Source organism: Bactrocera oleae, chromosome 2 (assembly GCF_042242935.1).
Source record: "Bactrocera oleae isolate idBacOlea1 chromosome 2, idBacOlea1, whole genome shotgun sequence".
Classification (NCBI taxonomy): domain Eukaryota; kingdom Metazoa; phylum Arthropoda; class Insecta; order Diptera; family Tephritidae; genus Bactrocera; species Bactrocera oleae.
Window position 1 is genome coordinate 37,082,772 of NC_091536.1, and position 24,336 is coordinate 37,107,107.

General features: G+C 35.9%; 1 protein-coding gene across 1 annotated transcript in view; it reads left to right on the forward strand.

Moving 5' to 3' along the window:
- LOC106621525 (xaa-Pro aminopeptidase ApepP) overlaps positions 1-18,997 on the forward strand; it is a 92,432-nt gene extending 73,435 nt beyond the window's left edge. The window contains 4 exon segments of the mRNA XM_070112981.1: positions 18,171-18,300; positions 18,355-18,532; positions 18,596-18,771; positions 18,828-18,997. Coding sequence (XP_069969082.1) covers positions 18,171-18,300; positions 18,355-18,532; positions 18,596-18,771; positions 18,828-18,944 — 601 coding nt within the window. The 3' untranslated portion in view covers positions 18,945-18,997.
- Positions 18,998-24,336: the final 5,339 nt, after the last annotated feature.

The window sequence follows — 24,336 nt, forward strand, 5'->3', positions numbered from 1 at the left end:
GTAGAGAGTTTTCCAATTCTTGTGTGCTTAAAATTTCCAAAAATAGTTGCAAGTAAACGTTTGATGATGTGTTTTCTTTTTTATATTTGACCAAATCCAAAATAAAGCAAGATTTGTTAAGAGTCCAGGGGGGAGCGTGAAGGGGAGGTATTACATGAATAGTAGCAGGAACGTCTATTACTTTTGCGGTGTCGTTTAGCATTTGTAAAGCTAAAACTTTTTTTTTTACTTTCGCTGTCTGTTTAACTTATTTTTTAAAGCAGCTTTGATAGAGGATCCTCCTACCTGCGTCAGTTTGGCAGTCATCCTTTTTGTGTAGAGTAACCTGTTTTCTGTGGTAGGTAATCCTGCTACGGCTATAATGTTTGTTATTGGAGTAGTCCGGAAAGCACCAATGGCCAGTCGGGCTGCTGTGTGGTATACAGACGTAATTTTTGTCCAAGTTCTTTTGAAGTTTTACTAAATATTAGGAATCAATAATAAATTTTTGACAAAATTACTGATTTTACTATATAAATAAGTGAGTTAGTAATATCTATTTTGAAGCGATAAACAAAGTTGTGTGATATGATCATTCCATGTAAACTTATGATTAAAGATTAAGCCTAGTACTTTAAGGTTATTTACATTTTTTATATTACTGCTATTGAGGCTTAATGGAATGTTATTACATTCACGTTTGTTACATATGTGGAGATGTTTAGATTTATTAGACGAAATTTTGGAGGCACTAAAGTGGCATCAGCTTAAAATAGAGTTTAGAAGTGTGTTAATTTGGTTAGCAATACTTTTGGGTTTCTAACAGTACTGAAGATGTAAAGATCATCGGCATACAATAAATGGTTAACGTATTTTCGGTTAATTTTTGGACCAAGTTTCCATAATGTTAGCTATGTTATAATCATGTGCAGACCAACACGGTTGAAAGCCATGGCTGTTTGTTGCTGTGATAGTAAATTTTTGTTTAAGAGGTACCACATTAGTCTCCTTGCTACCATATTTTTCATTACTTTTGAGAGACAAAAAATTTGTGATATTAGGCGATAACCTTCGGTAGTATTTTTAGGTTTATTGAATTTTGGGATGGGGATAGTGAGACTTGTTTTCCAATGTTCAGGAATTATGCTATTATTAAATATTATATTATATAGTTGGCATAGTTTATTTTTACCAATGGGGATAGTTTTTTTTTTAGAAGTGGGTAAAGGATATTGTCCGCGCCTGGGGTTTTGCTTTTCAAAGTGGACAGGCAGGCATTACGTTCAAGTGTTGAGAACGGTAGTTCTATTGATTTTGTTTCTTGTTTTATGTTATAATTTGGACTAACTGGATTAACGTAACGATTTTTGTTGTTTACGTATTCAGTGCCAAAATTACTATTTTTTGTATATTCCGACCAGGTTTTGGCCAATACATTCCCAATTTCTTCAGGAGAGGAAACGGATATATTATGGGAATTTTGGATTAAGTGCATATTTCTGGTAAAGAAATGCCCATGGAGCATATTTACTTTGCTTCAGAGAATTACAGATGTGGTTTGATAGTTGATGCTTTTCGTAAATTCTATAATTGCGTTGCGTTTTGAAATTTTAACTTCTTTTTTAAATATTGCATTACTTTTTTGTATTGCAAGATATTTTCTTTTGTGGGGCTACGCTTGGCAATATTCCATAAATTAACTGTTTAAAATCTAAGCTGAACTAGCTGTTCGTTCCAGCAATAAGTAGAGCGTCTCCGGAAATTGGGTTTGGTGAGCGGTATAGCCGAGTGTACGTCTTGTTTTATTTTTCTTAAGATTGGTTGCTATCATCACCGTTCAGAGTTAAGGAGTTTAATTGCCTCTCTAATGATTTATGGTATATATTTCTCCAATTTGTCAAAATAGCTCTTATTAAAGTGTGGGGAGGCCCATAAAGGACTCCATCTGTTAAAATTCCCAAGAAGTAGACTATGAAGAGTTGAATTATTAAAAATATTTAGTAGGTCAATATCATTTGTATTTTTTGTTGGCGATATAAAAGCGTTAATTTTGGTAATTTTTAATTCTCTAAAGATTTAATGGTACATAGGTGCGACTGCTAGAATGTATGTATTTATGTTAGGGTCTAAATGTTCCAGTTATGAATTAGTAGAGCAACTCCTATTTTTTATTTGATTTGGGCTCTATATCATTATGGGTATAGATAGAGACATTTGCTGGTATTATATTTGATGGTGGGTTGGAGAGAATATGGGTTTCTTGAAGTGCTATTATGTGAAATTGGTTTTCTTTTAGTAGTAAAGAGAGCTCATTGTAATTGTTGTAGTAACCATTAAGATTCGACTGCAATATCTTAAGTATCATATTGAGCTAATAAGTGGTAATGGACAGAAACTCTACTATCGAAAAAGTATTCGGAAGTAAGAGTTATTTATTTTGGTTTGGTTTTTGTTATTGTATGGTATTGAGTGATTAGAAGAGGATGTATTTTCTGTTTGATTATTTGGTTTCGTTATGTGATTGATTTGTTATGTATTTTGTTTGTAGTAGCCGTGGGAGGGACCGTGGCTTATTTCTTTGAAAGAGGGATCCGCTGGTGGAAATTTGTTGCTGTTGAGGTTAGTGATGTTTTTTTATTTTCTGTTCATTGGGATTTCCGTTTTTTTTTTTTTTGGCTATTGCTTCTTCAAGGTTTTCAGTTGGGTTTGGGTATTGTTTGTGATTGTTGTTTATTTTTTTGGTAGCTTCTCTATAGCTACACTTGTTTATTCTTTGGTTTCTGAGAATACAATGTTTTTTGTATGACCGAAGACAAAGCAGAACACTGATTGGCGATATGATGTGTGGCTAAACCTTGACTTTGAGCCTTGCAATGTTAACTTCTTTAGGTAGTTCGTTGGCACTGAAGGAAATAATGTGAAGAGGAATGTTAACAAGTTTACCGTCAATTATTTTATTAATATTTTGAACTCTGTTGCTCCGTGTTGACGTAGACCATCTACTATTTCACTTACGGTTAGATTCGCGAGACAACTTGCATATATGACTCCTTTGACAGTGTTTAGTCTTGGTTGTAAATTAACAGATATTTCACACTGGTTTGATAGTTTTGTTGCTTTTAGGAATTTGAATAACGAAAGGTGGTGGTTTGTGGTTTTTTTTAGGACTTTTTAGTTTTGGTAATGGTTCTGCTCCTAGAATTGCGAAGTAATTTTGATTTCTACCTCCAGAAGCGGGGGTCATGATTGGTGTGATCACTTAAAAATTAAATTAGTTACACGCAGCACGCAGTGAAGAAAATATAGCGGCCGGAGTTGAGAGTGTACCCGAAGACCGTGGAGAGTGGATTCAGCGCCGTTCACCGCAACTCGATTAACGTATGGAACGACTTGGCGCATTTTATGTCGAGTGCTTAATTTGAAAGCGTGCAAAATACAGATTGTGCAAGAACTGAAGCCGCTCGACCTTCCCAAGCAACATCGCTTCGCTCTATGGGCTCTTGAAAAGTTTCAAAAAACTCCGACATTTTCGAGCCAAATTTTGTTCAACGATGAGGCAGAAATGTGCTCAATGGGTATGTAAACAAGCAAAATTGCCTCATTTCGGACGAAGAGAAACCTGAAGAAATTCAAGAGCTGCCATTTGATCTAAAAAAAAAAAAACGGTTTGGTGTGGTTTGTAAGCCGGTGGAATCATTGGTCCACAATTCTTCAAACATGATGCCGGTGAGAACGTAACCGTCAATGGCGACCGTTATCGCGCTATGATAACCGATTAGTTGATGCCTGAAATTGAATCTTGTGATCTCGGCGACATATGTAAAGTCTAAAGTCTACGGACTTAGAGCTAAATATCAAGCGTGTCATTCGCCAGTTACCAGTCGAAATGGTCGAACGAGTCATCGAAAGTTGGACTCAACGGATGAACCATCTGATAGGTAGACGCGGCCAACATTTGAAAAAGATAATCTTCAATAAATAAATGTCAAAGAATGTTCTTTCGAATGATAGTAAACACTCCCCATTGAATTGGAATTTTACTTTACTAACAGCACAATATAATCCTGCAGATTAACCGCTGTATTTTAATGCTTTACAATGTTGATAAATGATTGACTTACCCCCAATTGTTACAGATTTGTGGGAACTAATAATCCATTTCCGAATCGTTAGAGAATTTCACTGGAGCATTGCGTCTACGGAACCGATCAATTTCATTTTTCCGTGCTGGCTTCTGTTGTGATCGATCTGCCTGTTCCATTCTAAGTCTATCCACTTCATTGTAATTCACTCTAGAACACAAATCTGTCATACCATTATGACTGTTATAGTTGTCAGTCTTTCGCTGGTCATCAGTGCGGTTAGCGCGTGAGGTAGCTCGTTTTCTCCTCGGCATTATAAACAGTATCGTAGTATCTCAACGCGAATCGTTCTCGAAATTGCATTTAATTTTGACATTGCATATTTTCAAGCATTTCATAAATATATTATATAACTCCCACATTGACCAATATATTCGTAGTAATTCGTAGTATATTCAATACTATACGTTCAGTTAATTTTGTTAAGATATCTTATATATTGACCAATATCTACGGTATAAAACCAACCGGAAGTTTGAAAATCTTATATTCGGTACATAAGAGATAGGGTTACTATTGACCCGACTTTGTCTATTTATGGCATTACCACATATTATTAACAGAAAAAGATGCTCTCTGAATTTCATAAAAGTACCGCACATATGATTTTATACACAGAAAAACACTCTACTAATTTCATTGAGATAACTTACATATTATTATATATTAACCAATGTTTTCGGTATAAAGTTAACTGAAAGCTCGAAAATGGTTGTATTAGGTATATGGGGGGTAGATTGACTGATATTTTCGATAAAAAGTTTGTAATAGGAACTGAGGACCACATATTCAGTGTCAGTGTTTTGACAATTTTTGCTCATAAGGTGGTACACCAAAAAGGCACTATTCATACAAAGTTATTTTCCGATACATTCATTGATGCTTGATTTGTATACTGGAAAGTGAAAGAATCAGATGGAATATAAATATTTGTTATATGGGAAATAGGTTTTGTAATTTAACATAAAAATATCAGGATAATTTTAGGTGCCGAAATTGATTGAAATTAATCGAGCCGGTCACGAGATATGTGTGTTCACCAAAATGCAGTACCACGCCCATTGTCCAATTTTGATACCGGCCCTATGAAACTTTTTGGTATGACTTTAGATGCAAAATTTAGCGTCTCTAAAACTTTTATTTGAGTTTCGCGCTCTTAGTAATTTTCAACGTAACCCTTATATGGGGATTGGGCGGGGTTATGATCCAATTTCATAAGTGCTTTGGGAGATATATAGATTAAACCTATTAGAGGACGGAACTGTGACCACTTTTTCAAAACTTTTACCCTCCTGACCCTCTCTAGTGCGACCTGTCTTGCCAAACAGCCTTACGTCTTATTGTGGATCTTATTTATGGCGCTTTATAAGCTTTCGCTTAATTGCGTTTTGTGGGTGTGAGAATGGTTCGATTCCACACTTTTAAAATTCCAACCTCCCCTTGGGTGCCAAGAAATACGTGTACCAAGTTTCATCAAAGTATCTAAATGTTTACTCAAGTTATGGCTTGCATGGACGGATAGACAGATAGTTAATCGGAATTCAACTCGTTTCATCTCGTCATCCTGAATATTTATATAGTATACCATATATAACCCTTTATCTAGCTCGAGTTATTAAATAAGGTGATAAAAACAAACATTATGTGAAGAAAACTATTATACTCTGTAGCAACTTGTTCCAAGAGTATAAAAATGTGTAAACGTATATTGTAGGTCGTAGATTCCCTTAGTTTCAGCACATTTTGCTTGTCCAAAATACTTCTATTAAAATCAAGCTAATTAACTACAATGATATAAATATATATGATATAAATCCAACCGAAGAGGCTAAATTTAATACATTGTGTATATGAAAACATCAACAATAAGATTGAATCTCATTATAATAGGGATATGAGGTGTGGACCACGGTTTAGACCAATTCCATTCATACTCACCGCTAAAACACATTAACATTTTATAGTCAGATGAAAAGTCAAGAAGGATGGAAATCACTACACCCCGTATATTGGAGCTAGGAGAAAATCGGGACCGAGTGAGTTAATCTTTGCCATTACTAAATTATTCTCAAGAATATGTTTCTATGCAATTTTCTATGCACACTGACCGGCATATTAGGCGCAAAGTCTGCTGGAATAGGTAGTACATATATGGGGACTTCGTAATTCGTAATTCGTAGACCGATTTCACAAATTTTCGGCATTAAGCTAAAGTACATCATGTCTTATATTTTCACTTAATTTTCCAAAGATACAGAAGAACTACCTTCATTTTATTCCTGGCTCTTCCAATGATCTGTACGCAATACACTACATCGTTGAGTCGTTCAATAACCTGGTATGGTCCTTCAAAACTACACTACAATTTGGGAGACATCGCTTTCTTTCGTTGTGGGTTATACAACAATACCCAATCTCCTTTAATAAAACCCTCTGAGTTCATTGCCTTTTCGTATGTTGCTTTTATTTTATCGCTCATAATTTTCGCTGTCATACCATAGCATGTATATCTCTCATCGCGTCATTTAGGATGCTGTTGGCTTTCTTAGCATTCCTTTCTTCGGTGGTCCTAATTCCAAACTTCAAGTCAATCGGAAGATCATTACAAAAAATTACCCTTGCTGGAATCTGCTCCGTTGTTTCATGTACAGCAGACCGATATGTATGGGTATCCCAATCTTTTTGATATTTGTCCACAACTTTCCTCTATTGTGCTTCCAAAGTTCGATTGAATCGTTCTACCATGCAGTGGTCCTTATAGTGCAGTTGTACGGGTTTTCCAAAAACCCAGTTTCTGGTCCATCGTCTGAATCACAGCTGATTCAAAATTTCTCCCTTGGTCAGAATTTAATTCTATTAGAACACTATATCTCGTTACGAAATTGTTGATGAATATATCCGCTACTGTGTCTGCCCCTTGGTTAGAAATTGCGTATACCTTTGGCCAGTCGTTGAAATAGTCTTTGATCACCAAAAAACATTTATTTCCAAATTTATTTGCGAGAAATTGGTCATCCACACTCATGGAAATTCACCCAAATGGTGCACCCGGATAGTACTGTTTTATTTGGCCATCTGGCACTCAGCATAATTGGCGATCCACTCCTTAACTGATTGACAACAACCATTCTTTTCCAAGGTTATAGTGATACATATGTGTTTTCCACTTGGACCGTTGTGCTTCTCTCTGAGAACTTTGGGAATTCTTACTTTCGGAACAATCATTACAGCTCGAGAGCTTAGCCCATCTTTGCTTTCTTATACGCGTTGCAAGCAGCCAGACACCAACTTTAAACTATTCCGTTGGGCCCAGTATTCCTTCGCGACTGGGCTTTTTGCAGCTATTTCTTCTCTCGTGGGACGTTTATTCATCTCCAATTCATGTATAACACATTTCAAATCTGAATCTTCTTGCAGATATTTCTGTGTTTCATCAGGATCCCAGTCTGATGTTTTTGTCATTCATCGGACATCTATAATGTCTTCTTTAGTCTCAGCACTTGAGCAATGTCTGAATTCCAAACTACAAGGACGGTGGGACATTGCATCCGCATTTCCATGACTACTACCTTTCCGATGTTCTATTGAAGTCGTAACTTTGGAATCTCTCAACCCACAATACCAACTGTCCTTCTGGGACCTCTGGACTTTAGTCCAGCGCTAGCTATCCATTGGAAAATCTCTTCCAAGTTCTTAAGGTGTTAATCGAAGCTTTTACCGATCATAATGATATCGTCGAGGTATATCAAACAGGTCTTCCAATGCAATCCTTTTAATACCTGGGCCATAAGTCTCACAAAAGTAGCAGGATCATTACATAGTCCAAAGGGCATTACGTTAAGCCGTCTTTTCTTTGTCTTCTTCGTCTACCTTCACTTGCTAATAACCACTTTTCAACTCTCGTAACATGTTGCACAGAATGAATACTTTTGTTTCCCTAACGGTTGCCTATAACACCTAAAACTGATCGAGAGAGAATTTTTTGTATATCAAAATAAATCACGATGACGAGACTAATTTCTTGCGTAAAAATAAAGATATATCGAAGAAAATTGTTGCACGACACAAGTTGGTATTGTTGATGTGCGGAATCGGACCATTCTCTCCCCCACATCCTCAAAATACCGTAAATCAAAAAATTATAATGTATTGTAATTAAGGCGTAAATAAAGATATAAAACTTAGAAGTTTATCATATCAAGCATAAAAATTTCACAGTCAAGATCCTATGAAAGGGCTTAATAGGGATCGGTGTTAGCATTCCCAATTATCAATAATTCATATGAATTTTTCACTTTAGACCACCAGTGAGGTGATCGAAATAAAACTTTGTACAGGTTGGTTGTGAAGTTTCTGGTCTCACTCGGAAAATTTTGTTTCAAGTTGCTACATCTGTCGTGCGCACACATGCAAAGTTACAAGTCATTCGGTCAATTAATTCTTTGTTTACAAGTTATTTGAAGTTGACTTGTCAGAGTATTTTTTTTAATAAGGAAAAAATGGAGTATCGCGCAGTGATTACATTCTTTGTTGTGAAAGGTTCAAAAGCCAAGACAATGTCTGAACAATTATTAGATGTGTATAAGGAGTTCTCACCTTCAAAACGCACCGTTGAATTTTGGGCTGGTGAATTTAAACGCAGTTTAGGCTTGAAGATAATTCATGCGAAGGACGACCAAAAACTGCAACCACACTAGAAATGATTAAGAAAGTTCATAATTTTGTTAGTGAATGTCCAAGTTTGACTAAGCGTGAGTTTGCTAATGTCATAGGCATCTCAATCGAACAAGTAATTCATATTTTAGATGGATAATTACATATGAGAAAGCTGTTTGCAAAGTTAGTGCCCCACGTTAACAATTTAACAAAAACTGGATCCAAAACCAATTTCTCTGCATAATTTGGAGGGTTTTAAGCAGAATAAACCCGATTTCTTGCATCGTTTTATAATTATTGATGAGACTTGGATCTACCACCAGGATCCTAAATTGAAACAAGAACGTTTACAGTGGACAGAAGCTGGTTGTTCAGCTCCAAAGCAGGTGAAGTCACAACGGATGCAAAAGGAATTTTGTTGATTGATTATCTGCAGAAAGATAAAAGAATCAACTCTGAATATTATTGCAGCCTTTTGGATCAGCTGGATGAAAAAATTCGTGAGAAAAGACCTGGTTTGCAGCACAAATGCTTTGGCCAGTAATCTAAGAAAATATAACTTGCCAAATTAAAAGTTTTCCGTACAAGAACTTGATTTTAATTGATTAGTTTGTATGACAGCTATTATTAGTTCAATATCGGCGGTTTCGAAAAATGAATAGCTTCTTTTAGATGAAAGGACATTCGGCACATGTTCAGATCGGGCGGACATGGCTAAATCTACTTAGCTCATCAATCTGATCATTTATATATGTACCATACAACTGTATACTTCATAGGGTCTCCGATGTTTCTTTCTAAATGTCACAAAGTTCATGAGCGATTCAGTGTATAACAATGACTTATGGACATCATAATAATATTTTATATTTAAAAAAAATATAGTTTTTTACTGATGAGAAAATTGAAATGCCAAATGTGCATAACTGAATCGCAATGACACATGCATTTCGCTAATTTGTTGTAACAGGTGATCCATTTCGAGGTTCTCTAATTTTTTAGAGAAAAAACACAGAAAATTCAAATTTAATGGGGAATGTTTATTATCCTTTGAAAGAACATTCCTTGGCATTTATATTTTGAAGATTATCTCTTTCAAATGTTGACCGCGGTTATGTCTCGGATGGTCCATTTGGTTGAGTCCAAGTTTCGATGACTCGTTCGGGCATTTCGACTGGTAATTGGCGAAACAAACGCGTGATGATTTGCTCCCAGGCCTGAATCGAAGTGGGATTATCCGCATAGAATTATATTATAATACATTTTTCAATGGAGGGAAAATATTCTTACGCATAAAGACAAATACGTTATAGGCTGTAAATTTTTGTAGATCTGCATTAAGCGTAAATCACCATAAAATGTTTATTTTTATTTATTTTTTTAATCTTATATTCATAACAAATAACTAAATTACAAAGTTGTTAGTCGATGTAACATTTAATATTATAAATGGGGTGAATAGGATACACCTTTCTTTATATTTAACAGTAAAATTTATAATTTTGATCTATGAACAATTCAAATTTGTTTTAACTCAGTACTTTTTGGTCCACAATATTCTTGGTTAATCTATCATATCTGCAAACAGATATGAACATTTTTTTTTTCTTGAGACGTATGTATTTATAGACATGGCGATAACTAAACGAATGGGAAACTGTAGCCTACCGAATAGAATCGTAGATTAAGAAACGGCATACTTGGCAACAGGACCATTTTACTTTAAAGTATTTAGATTATTTGCGGTGATCTTTCTGATGAAAAAAAATGTACCCTTGAATAATCGAATGTCTTCAACATAAGATCATGTGGCGGCCTTCCGGCTGACACAGATCTATAGAACGCCTGGTAACGACTGTTGTATCTGGAAATTATGTTCTCAAATATTTTGGGCTGCCCATATAGATGGTTCAGAAGCTTAAAAGTTTAATGTGATACATAATATACTATATACACATGCTTACGCCTATGATCCAACTAGATGTACGTTTCCAGCTGTCATGTTATTTTTGTTCAGTATTGCTAGATATTTCATCATAGAAAGACTTACTCCTGAACAACTTTTACAAATCGTTCAACTATATTACGAAAATTCACGTTCTGTAAATAATGTGTTTCGTGCACTTGGGTGAACTTATGGTCAACACAACTGGCCTACTGAGCTTACTATTCGCAACACCAAAACTCATCTTGTGACCCAGCATTCACTATAGGATAATACTCGACCCAATAGACCAAGTGCAGCACGCAGTGAAAAAAAATATAGCTGAGAGTGTACACGAAGACCGTGGAGAGTCGGTTCGGCGCAACTCGGACTGACGTATGGAACGATTTGCATCATTTTACGTCGAGATCTTAAGTTGAGAGCGTACAAAATACAGATTGTGCAAGAACTGAAGCCGCTCGATATTCCCAAGCGCCATTGTTTCGCTCTATGGGCTCTTGAAAAATTCCAAGAAGATCTGACGTTTTCGAGCCAAATTTTGTTCAGTGATGAGGCCCATTTCTGGCTCAATGGGTATGTGAACAAGCAAGATTGCCATTTTATCCAGAAAAACAACGGTTTCGTGTGGTTTGTGAGCCGGTGGAATCATCGGTCCATATTTCTTCAAATGATGCCGGTGAGAACATACCCGTTAATGACGACCGTTATCTCACCGTAATAACCGATTATTTGATGCCAAAATCGAAGATCGGGATCTTGACGACATTTGGTTTCAACAAGACGGGGCCACTTCCCACACATCGCATCAATCAATAGATTTATTGAGAGAACACTTCGCTGAGCAGATAATACCACACATTAAGCTCAAGTGTGGCCTGCTCTCTAATGGACAACTACCTACTACTAAAGCAATATCAACTGAACTTTGTGGAAATATTTTCTTTTGCATTTATGACGGTCGAAATTATAACTTTTCAAGTCTTCATTTATCGAATTCAAGGATTTCAGTGCCTGTATATGGCCTTATACAAAAAAGATCGGTCAGTCTATGAGATATATTTATGAAATTCACTACCATCTATTTTTGATAATAATGTGCCCATACGACAAAAATGGGTGAAATCGGATCAATACTTCTTTAGCCACAACATAGTAGAGTGAAATAGGTTCATGAATTACGTCGGCCCCTACATACTCGTTTTTATATTGGACTTTATACTACATATATGGATGAATGTGATCTCAATAACATTACGTGAACATATTATTTAGAGTAACTTATAATTACAAACATATGAATTCGTTTTAGCTCGTGTTCTAACTCATATATTATATATATAATACATTCATACAGTCCTGTGCAAAACAAAAAGCCGGACAGCATGGAAATAAAAGTTTTTTGACATAGTATCGAATTTATTAAATATATTTAAGTGCGGGTTTATTCCATTGCGTTTTTAATATAAAATTATGACGTCCAGGTTTTGCAACAATTTTTCCGAAATACCGTTGTTCCACGTGTCCATTACAATGTTATCCTGGTCAGTTTTGTTCTTCGGCTTTTTTTCAACTACCTGCTTCATTACACGGGGCTATAACCCGGCCATTCCAATTGGACAATACAGGTTTTTTCCAGAAATACTTTAACATGCAAAAAATAAGGAATAAATGATTGTTTTCTTTTTATTAGAAATTTAAAGAAAACACTTGTTAAGAAAAATACATAACTTAGCTTGTGAGATCGGTGACATGGCGCAGAATCATCCTGAAATATAACGTCCGTTCTTAGAGAATACTGCTCTTCTATGACTGGTAGTAAATGTCTCGCTAAAATTTAAATGTAGGCATCTCCGTTCACCCGACCATCAATATCAGTCAATTCTTTCATTCCGTCATAGGTGATTTTTGACGCATTTTTGCATCCAGTCTTCAGCGTCGTCTATTTCCGTCGCCCAGAGCCTTTTTTCACTACGCTGAACCCGTTTCTGCAACTTTCTTTATAAAATTTTCAGCAAATGATTTGCTGAATTCTACTTTATCAGCAATTTGATGTACGGATAATTTCTGCTGCGATAGTGCGACAATTTTTCCCTAAACGATATCAACCATTTGCTTCGATATTGGCATATTTTTATACCCTGAACAGGGTATATTAAGTTTGTTTCCTCACTAAGATGCTGCTTATTTGTCAGAATGGCCGATACCGAACCACTATAGCATATAGCTGTCATACAAACTTAACCACCGGTATCAAGTACTTGTATTAGAACTTTTTGATTTGACGTAATATCTTCACAAAATTTGGCATGAGTTATTTCTTAAGGCAACAATATAATCTTCAAAGAAATTGTTTAAATCGGATCACTAGAGTATATAGCTGCCGAAGTAAAACCCCTGCAAGAAAAACCCCTTCATAAGATGAGATATCTTTACAAAATTAGGCATGGATTATTGTCTAAGGCAACAATATAATTTTCGTAGAAATTGTATAGATCGGATGATTGTAGCATATAGCTGCCATATTAACTGAACAATCGGATTAAGCTGCTTGCATGGAAAACTCTTTCATTTGACGAGGTATCTTCACGAAGTAGGCATGATTTGTTGTTTAAGGAATTAAGTATGCTCCGAAGAATATAGCCGAAGCATATAGCTGCAATACAAACTGAACGATCGTAAACAAGTGCTTGTATGGAAAACTATTTCATTTGACGAGGTATCTTCACGATATTTGGCATGGATTATTATTTAAGGCAATAATGCAATCCCCGTAGAAATTGTATAGATCGGATGACTATAGCATATAACTGCCATATTAACTAAACGATCGGAACAAAGTTCTTGCATGGAAAACTTTTTTATTTGACAAGGTATCTTCACGAAATTAGGCACGTGTTATTGTTCAAGGCAACAGCGTATTCTTCGAAGAAAGTATACAGTTACTAAAAGTATATCATATAGCTACCATATAAATAGAACAATCGGAATCAAGTTCTTGTAAGGAACCTTTGTATTTGTGAAGGTATTATAGCTTTGGTGCAACCGAAATTAACGTTTTTTTTTGTTTATATAACTATTGTGATACAAACTATGATGATACAAATATATTCTAAACTATTCTATTTGTACAAAAAAAAGCGACTTGCCGCTAAGATGATTCATACTCAAGCGATAGAACTTTAAATAGGGATAATTTAACTGTCCGATTTTGTTTGCACAGGACTGTACATATCTTTACCCTAGGTTGCAGATAATGCATTAAAAAAATAATTGAATTAATTTTTTTTATTCTGTAAAATAAAAACAATTGTTAATCCCATGAACCCGATTAAAAATTAAAAAAAAATTTAAAAATGAAATTGTTTTAGAATAAATAAATTTTCGCGTTTGCGGACTTCGTTTTCACTGGTCGACAAACTTACACATGCAAATATAGTGTATAATTGAAGAAAATGTAGTTAGGGAGGAGAAATTTAGGAATCATAGGAAAACGAACTGGCAGATGCACATGCAGGAGCTAAAAAAGCGTATTCCTATGATTCCACCATTCCAACCGGATAAGAAAGAGGACCTAGACATCCTCGTTTGTCGTCAAGCACTAGAGGTAGCTTGTCCATTAACGCACAGTAGGGAAAGAATTAGACCTCCTTGGTGGACCCCGATACTTAAGAACATGCAGAAGAATTGCAGGAGGCAATTCAATTCTGCCAAACTATCCCAAGAAGATATAGAGTGAGATAACTATCACAACCACCTTCGGGCATACAAAAAGGAGGTAAGAAAAGCAAAAAGAAATTCGTGGAAATCTTTTTGTAGTGACATCGAAGATACGGCAGAAGTGTCCCGACTGAGAAAGATAATGACACAGTCGAAACATAGCATCGGATACCTTCAGAGGCCAGATCACAGCTGGACGGAATCCAGTAAAGAGACTCTGGGCCTGCTAATGGACACTCACTTCCCAGACAGTTCCGAGAACCTCACAGGGGAGCATAGAATGGAGAGTGAAGTAAGCTCAGAGACCCCTCCGCTAGACATAGTGTCAGATGACAATGTTTATTGGGCAATAGGCAGCTTCAAGCCTTATAAAACGCCGGGACCAGACGGTTTATTCCCGGCCCAGTTACAGCAAACCCTGAGCTACACAATAAACTGGATAACAACCATGTTTAGAGGGGCGCTGAAATTGAACTATATTCCCTCGACATGGAGGGAAGTTAAGGTAATATATATCCCAAAGGCGGGCAAAAGCTCACATATTAATCCAAGGGATTTTAGACCAATTAGTCTTTCATCATTTCTTTTAAAAACGCTGGAAAGACTAATAGAAATACATATAAAGGACATACTAAACCCAAGAAAAATGGCAGTTTCGCAGCATGCGTACTCGAAGGGTAGATCCACAGAAACGGCATTAAGCTCAGTGGTAGCAGAGATTGAAAAATCTCTGGAAATAAAGGAATACCCCCTCGTAGCCTTCCTAGACATAGAAGGTGCCTTTAACAACATCCAGCCGAAGGCCATATTGAGCGCTCTTAAAGATCTGGGCATATCTGAGCCTCTCCGGAAATTAATTGAACAGATGCTCTTGGGTAGGTCAATTATTTCAACGCTGGGAGCTTCAACGATGTACAGATCTGTCCGAAGGGGCACACCCCAAGGAGGCGTGTTATCCCCACTTCTCTGGGTCCTGACAATGAATAAAATGCTTGTGGATCTAGAAAAGAAGGGGGTACATGTTGTGGCCTACGCTGATGATGTGGCAGTCTCGGTTAGGGGCAAGTTGCCGAACACCCTCGCTAGTCTCATGCAGACAATACTAAACGAAATTAATCGATGGGCCGTATCATGCGGACTGAATTTAAATGCTAGCAAGACAGAACTAATATTGTTTACTAAGAAACACAGTACTCCCGAAATCACGCCGCCATTTTTAAATGGCACCAGGCTAACGATAGGGGATAAAGCAAGCTACTTGGGACTAATTTTGGACAGGAAGCTTTCTTGGAAACAAAACCTGGAAGCGAGGGTAAAGAAAGCTGATACAGCGCTTTACACATGTAAAAGAATGGTGGGGCCCAGGTGGGGACTGACACCTCGGGTGGCTCACTGGCTGTACACGGCAATTGTAAGGCCGATCATGACTTACGGGATAGTAGTATGGTGGCCGATTATAGAAAAGAAATATGCGATTAGAAGCATGGAAAGTATACAAAGAGCAGCTAGTATTTGCATCAGTGGAGCTCTCAGAACTACGCCAAGCCAGGCACTCAACATAATTTTACACTTGCTGCCAACAGACTTATATTGCAAGCAAATGGCAGCGAAGTCAGCTCTGAGACTGAGAGAAGCCTCCCTACTAGTCGCCTGCATCAAGGGGCATTCTAGGATACTTAGGAAGTTCCCGTTTCTTCCCATAACTACGGATTTTCGCAATCCGGGGGAGCTGAACCTAAATCCGGTCCTCAATATTGCCTTTCCCTCCAGAGAGGAGTGGGAAAGGGATGTAGTGGACAAGGAAGAAGGGATTAGCTTCTATACGGATGGTTCCAAACTGGATAACCGAGTAGGCGGCGGTGTCTTCTCGGCTAAATTAGATACCAAAATCGCCTTCCGGTTACCAGACCACTGTAGTGTCTTCCAAGCAGAGGTCACTGCAATTAAAGAAAGCCTTCTTGTACTAACAAAAAGCGAAATCACAACAAGAAGTGTATTTATATATACAGACAGCCAAGCGGCTTTGAAATCTCTGATGTCTCATAGGATTTCGTCGAAGACAGTGAAGGATTGCCATGATCTTCTAGCGGATCTGTCATCCTATTTCACTGTAAATCTGCAATGGGTTCCAGGACACAGTGACATCCCTGGTAACTGCGTAGCAGATGAACTAGCCAGAACAGGCACCACCCTACAACTAGATCCTGGTAAGGTGGACATAAATATGCCTCTGGCTACGTGTAGATACCTAATCGACAAACATGTCATTAATATAGCCGAGTGTCAGTGGAATCAATCCCTGACCTGCTCAACCAGCAGGCAAACGTGGCAAGAATGGAATATGAGCCGCACATGCCGACTGTTAAAATTCAAGAGGAATGATATAAGAACTCTCGTAGGAGTACTAACAGGCCACTGTCTAATAGGCAGACATGCAAGTAGACTTGGCGCGCCATATAACGACTATTGTAGAAGCTGTCAGGAAGTAGAAGAGGATCTTCTATGCGATTGCTCAGCACTATATAGGAAAAGAATCGCAACCATCGGTCGTGTGTTTCTTGACGACGTCTCGGAGGTTGCACAGATAAAACTTGTCTCACTGATGAAGTTCATCAGAAGTACGGGGTGGTTCAGAGAGGAGCCAATAGAGTGAGGGGATCACAGTCCCAGTGGTATCACAATGGGCCTCCTAAGGGCCTAAGTGTGTCAAATGACAGCCACTTTACCTACCTACCTACACATGCAAATTAGAAAAATAAATTTTTTTAATTTAGAAACCAATGACCAAAAAATATTTTACATAAGTTTTAATTTTTAAATCCTGATTAGATTTTTAATTTATAATCTAAGATGTTTTGTTAAAATTTTAATTTTTAATCCCATCAGTCTTGAATATGAAATAATTTTGATAAGGATTAATACAAATAAAGACCTTTTACAGAGGCGGCATTTTAATTATAATTTTTTAAATAAAAGAACATTTATTGTGACACAACTATAACAGTTAGACATATGCTGTCGCAACTGCTGTTTTTTGTATATAATATGTTCTATAAAGTCGTAGTACATTATTTTGTTCTATAATCAATAGTATTCGCAGCGCTCGCTATGTAAGGAATTTTAGTAGTTTTGTACACCTTGGGGTACATTAGTGGCGTATTAGTAAGGAGATTTAAGATTTGCTGAAAATATAATATTATATTAGTAATAATAAATATACGCAATCAAGTTCAGATAAGCCCTGAACGCCATTCGCAGAGGAGCTAGCTTAACTATCTCCTTCCCAGTCAATGGCTTGGGGTTCAACTACTTCTTTTGCATAGAAGAGTTAACTCGCGAGTCAGAGTGACGCTTGCGCAACATCAATCTGTATTCTGTAAGAAGTAAAACTCTTAACTATCCGTAGTCGACCCCGAAATACTAAACTGTCCCATGAAACCAATCCACCTAACACTATTTTTCCTTTGATCTATCCTAGTCCTATGTATTGAAGACATTTATTGAAAAATATATAATATATTAAGAACACATTTATTACATTTTAACCAAAAATTATGTGGTAAAAATTTCTCCTATTTTTAAAGAAAGGGGAAAATTGGTATGAAAGCCACTAGAATAAATCAGAGTTTTTCTCTAAAATGGGTTATTATTAGGTGATTTGCGGAGTTAATGCCGTCAACGCCACAGCTTCCGCTTATTTCAATTATATGTACTCCTTGTTTTATACTTAGGGATGGAACAACAGATGTCACACGCACATTTCATTTTGGAGAGCCCTCTGATATCCAAAAAGAAGCTTACACCCGGGTTTTAAAAGGACAATTAGCATTTGGATCCACAATTTTTCCTTCAAGGGTTAAAGTATATATGTCTCAATATTTCTAACCAATTAGTAAAATAATTAATTTATCATAGGGTCAAATGATCGATACAATCGCAAGAAAATCACTTTGGGATATCGGACTCGACTACGGTCACGGAACAGGACATGGTATTGGGTCATTTCTTAATGTACATGAAGGTCCCATGGGTGTAGGAATTCGACCCATGCCTGATGATCCTGGATTACAAGAAAACATGTTCATTTCAAACGGTACTAAAAAAGATTACTTAAAATGTACCAGTTCTAACGTTTTTAAATGTATCGTTATCTTAGAGCCTGGCTATTATCAAGACGGGGAGTTTGGCATACGAATTGAAGATATCGTTCAAATTGTTCCAGGTTCTTCTAGCCATAATTTTGCAGGAAGAGGTGCTTTGACATTCAAAACTATAACAATGTGTCCGAAACAAACGAAGATGATCAAAAAAGATTTGTTGACCAATGCTGAGGTAATTTACTGAATTTCAGCCCTGCTATGTTTTCATTTTGTAATTTTGTTTTATAGGTAAATATATTAAATACCTATCACAACAAAGTATGGGAAACGTTATCGCCTATTTTACGAGAGAAAAATGATGATTTCACATTGGAATGGTTGCAAAAAGAAACTCGCAGAATCTAATTTATAACAGACTATTAAAAATAACTTAATAAAAAATTATTTGCATAAAACTATTTGTAAGGTAGTCATTGGTTTTTCTGCGGTCATGCGTTTTCCGCAATAGCGGACTATATATTTTCGGGGTAAAGCTTTTCGCGAAAGTAAATCAAATTCAAGTAGGAAGGCAAGGGAAACTGCTCTCTATGTATTGGTTACGATGCTTTGATACTATGGCAAACACTATATTCAGGAGTGTCGTGCAACCCAAAACAGATTTGCTTAGTTGTCAGAATTTCAAACCAATTCTTATTTTCAATGGTGTCACAGAATCTGATTGAATTTTTGCCTTTTCGAACATACGCAAAACCAATATTCGGATACACACACAAATAAGAAACCCATATCACATATCACATAAAATAGATAACATAAGAACACACACACGCACATGGATTGAGTTGTATAATTAAAAACAACCCCATGTCGTGTGACGAAACATACAAACATTGTATATAAGGACGAGAAAAAATAAAATGAAATTGGAATGAAAATATTCTCAGCTCAGATAAAGTATTTTCTGTCCCCCACCAGCGGTAAGACATTTAGGATAATTTTTGAGATATAAACATCCGCTATTTTAGCTTTATTTACCATAATGGAAAAAAAAGCAATGAAAATATTTAAACGAAAATATTAAGAGATCACAGTAATCCACTTGATGTCGCAGGGGAATCGGAAGTGAAATTTAGTTTGCATTTATTTGTAAGTACTTATGTAATTACTTTACAGCTTTACATATCATACTATCCACTAAATAAAGACGCATTTGTTATGTTGTTAAATTACGTTAGTTATGTTTCGTAAATCCTCTTAAAATATCTGTATTTTTTTCATAAGCTCAATGATTATAGCATTTAGTGTTTCATTTTTATGTTAGATATAAAGATAAGTTAATTGATAACAATAAAGTTAATTAATTTCTTAATATACATTTTAAATCTGTCAGCGTCTATCTTCTTGCTTTGTTTCTGATAACAAAACCGATCAAATCTGTTTTCGTGACACCCAAAACAGATACAATTTCTGTTTCCGACATCAAACCAATAATATCTGAATTTATGACACCTACTAATTTTTTTTATCGCTTTCAATTCTGATTCCGACAGCTATCGGATTCTACAACACCCCTGATTATAAAATTATTTGATAGTTTTTATGAGGAACAAGTTAGTTTATTCATATTTATGTACACGCTTTGAAATAGAAAATATCAATGTAATGCAAATAAAAATTGTTTGTCAGTTATGTATTTTTTTTAATAATTTGCATTTAAATCATAGTTAAAATTTCAAATTCCCATTTATCGTTAAAAATAGTGTAGCGTCTATTCTACTCCTTTGTGATTGGTGCTAGCATGAAGTGTGATGTATTATGTAGGAAGTACAATGTTTAGGTAACTTCACGCACGAAATTTGGTTGCAATTATTTCAGTACTTCCTGATATATAGGATTTCACTTAGGTGGGCCACACTTGTGGCTCTTTTATTCAGTGAGTTGTGGCACTTTAAGTAGTTTTTTTTATAACTGTTATATAGGATTGACGTGGTTATTATCTGATTTTACCAATTAGAAACAAGTGCTAAAAGAATTGCTTCTTAGCAAGTTTGGTTGATTAAACCTCAGCGGTTTGGAAGATATATACATTAAACCATTTACGTTGAGGGGCCACGCCCACTTTATACAATGTTTAGCCCACAGATGTCCCTCACTACTGTACCAAATGATTTTGAACGCACAATAACTAGTGATTACCGCAGTGTCATATATGGTATAGGCTATATTTTATTTCACAAGGGGAGGGATATAGAGATCTATGAAAAAGAACATCGTCTTACATTTTTCAATCACACCAAATAAATAAATTTCTTAAGTTTGTTTGCAATATCTACCTTCCATAAATTGCCTATTGATGTATTAATATGATGAAAATAATATTTATACTTGTAAGAATTGTGTGTGTTGCTTGGTTATAAACTGATAGTTAGCAAATAAATTAATAATCAATAAGATTCTTTAAAATGATCAGTATAAATAATTCGAAAAACTGAGTCAATACACAGAAATTTAGTAATTTCACAACAGACGTATAAACTATTCAATCAAAACATAACTATTTTAAATTGTAATGAACGTTAATAAAGTGAAACTCAGGGTTATCTACTTTTTCAAATAAACTGGCTTTTGTAGACTTTCGCAAAAAACAATATTGTTTCCGTATCCAACCCATACCGGCAACTATGATCTACTAGCATCCGCAAAATAACAATAATAAGCAATTCAAACTAAATGCTTAAATAGAAAACTTTGAAACATTATCAACACAAACTAAATCTAAAATCTTTTCATAAGACACACGGTATACTGAATTAAAATAATAACTATTGAATTAGAATTAATTACCATTGGAATAACACTTTCTATTATGTTAAAAGTATAAGCATTATATTTATTAAATAAATATAGTAACTATTAATACAAATTTTGATGCATTTAAATTCAAGTAAGTCCGTATTGTGAATAAGGACTTCTTGTGATTGAATTGACGAATGAAGTGTAAAAGAATACCTCCTCTGAAATTGTTCAATCGATCACATCTGATCATTTAAAATGCACTATATAATATTTCCAGTGGCGAATTTAGCAGGGGGTACTCTGTAAGGTGTTACGAAAAGCAATTCGCCGCTAAAGTAAATTGGGTTGGGGAGGACAATCGGTACCCTGAAACACTTTCGCATTTTAAACAGTGTTGTACGTTTTTTGCGTTGGCACATTTTTAGTATGTTAGGCATTACTGGGCGAAACGAAGGAAAATAGAAACAAAATCAACCATAAAGAAGTGTAAAAAACAACGGACGTTATATTATTCAAAATGTTTTGTAATTTAATTTAGTTGTGAAACTTTAAAAATAAATATGGATTATGATAAACGTAAATATGTTTATAAATTGGATATTAAAAAAAAATAAATTTCAGACTTCAATTAAGGAATGAATTGAAATAATATTACACCATATAAAAATAGAATTAAAATTCAATATGTTTATTGGTCGCGTCGTTTAATTCCTGCAATTTGCTTTTTTTTAATTGTAATGTTACAAATTTTAATTTTGTTTTTTCAAAATCAATCCTTGTTTTGTGTTCGAACTCATCAAGCGCTACGAACTTACATTGTTTGTCCGTTGCGTTTGCCAAACACACAAGTTTGTTAAACGCACAAGTTCGACACTCGCTTACGCAATACAGAGTGCCGCTATTGCGAAAGGGAAAAACGCATACCCTAAACGCAATTTCCAATACGTTTATCGCATTACAAAGTTCCATTTTCACGATAGAGGTGTGTTCGTTGTGAGTTTCTTGCGGCAGTGTTACATTTGATGAGAGGCATCACGTTTAACTCGAAAATTCTGGGAACACTGCCTACCTCACACGTTCTACCTGTAAATTATTGCCAATCTGTTTCGCATCACTAGCATAACGCAACAAAAATATTTACTGCACGCTTAGATGGAGGGATATAATTTAAATTTGTTTTTAGCGTAAAAATTTTTTTTTGCAGTATTTTTTAAATAAAGCCGATTTACTCTATATCTTCTTTTGTCTGTATATATCAAAAAAATTTTACATCCCTTTCCAACATTTCGTCAGCAGTTATATAGAGTATCAGCTGAGCATCAGCAACAGAGTATTAAGTTAGTTATTAAGCAGCTCGATCACACCCTAGCTGACGATATATGCAATTAGAAAAAAACAGCAAAGATTAAGGGAAGAAAAAAAAAGTGTTGATATCCTCATCAGCGAAATATGTGCACCACAGTAGCGGACAAAACTTAAGCGTTGGTGAGCATAACTTTAAGGTAGTTGACGAGTTTAAGTTTTTAGGAGTAAATACAAACAATATGAACAATATATCTAGGGAAATAGAGCAAAGCCACTAACAAATGCTACTTCGCTCTAAGCAAGCACTTAAAGCGTCGCATCCTCGTAGATCGGTGAAAATTTCAACATACCTGTGCTAACATACGCTAGCGAAACCTGGATGTTATGCAAGGCTGAAGAAAACAAGCTAGCTTTCTTTGAACGAATGGTGTCCCGTAGAATTTGTGAAGCTGTTCGCGATGATGGCTTATGGAGGAAGCGGAATAACCGCGAGCTACGTCCCTTGTATAGGCGATCTGATATTGTAACGGCAAGGGACAAAAATAACTGGGGAACTAAGTTGTAGTAATGAAATCCCGCAACGGGTTCTGGAGCTGGAGATGATGATGAATGTACAATTTTAATTCAGATTCGGCGATATAGGAGTAAAAGCACTCACAAAATTCACAGAACCAAATATCTTTACTTTCCGTTTTGAAACAAATTTACTAAATCTATTAAACTTGCTCAATACACTAAATAAATTTTTTTGATTTCTATAATGACTACAAGTATTGCATCAGAATCTAAAGAAAGAATGCTTTCCTAAACAACTTTAAATACATACAGCTTTTAATAGTTATAAATTCGCTATTTTTACATTATAATGGAATAATAGATTGATATCGCATCGAGTATGTCACTAATTTTCACTTCATTCAGTAAAAAATCATCTATCTATCTCTATTTCAGCTATTTCTGTAACTGAGTTTCTGCTATTTATATATATATATATCTGCTATAACAAAGTTCGTCAAGAAACGCCACCTCGTCGACGGCAACAAAAACATGCTAGAGAAAGGTGAGGTGAAGAAGGATATCGGCATAGAAGAGATCATGGCGACTTCACTTGTCTTACAGGAGGTGGAGAAGGAACCCATTAAGCATTCTGAGGGTAATACAGATAAACCTCCTCATATGTAAGATCGCCTCCGCCGAGCTTCTTCTCGACTTAGAAAAGGGGTCGTGGCTTTAGTCCAAGAACAGTGGATTGCATCGGGTAACGCTGGGCTAAACATATACCTTGAGCATGAATAACAAGGTAAGAACCGATGGCTGGCTACATCCCTGGTGGGCACTGATGCTAACGCCCATCAAACGATTTGGGGCAGCTCCGACGTTCAAACATAATGCTCTACACCACACGAGATGCAATGTTAGAGAATTGGAGGGTGCTAAGCACACCGTCATTCTCTGACCATAGGTACATCTACTTCTGTACTAGATCTAAAGCAAAGATCAGACAGGAATTATAAGTTTTACTTCTTTCCGGCTGAAAACGTTAGAGAAAATCTTGAATGTGCACTACAGAGCCGCAACGCCTCTTGGAAGTTTGTCCAAAGCGCAACACGCATACACAAAAGGCATATCAGTAGAGACTGCACAATATACACTGCATGTGTACAATATATCGCTCAGTTGACGTTGATCAGACTTC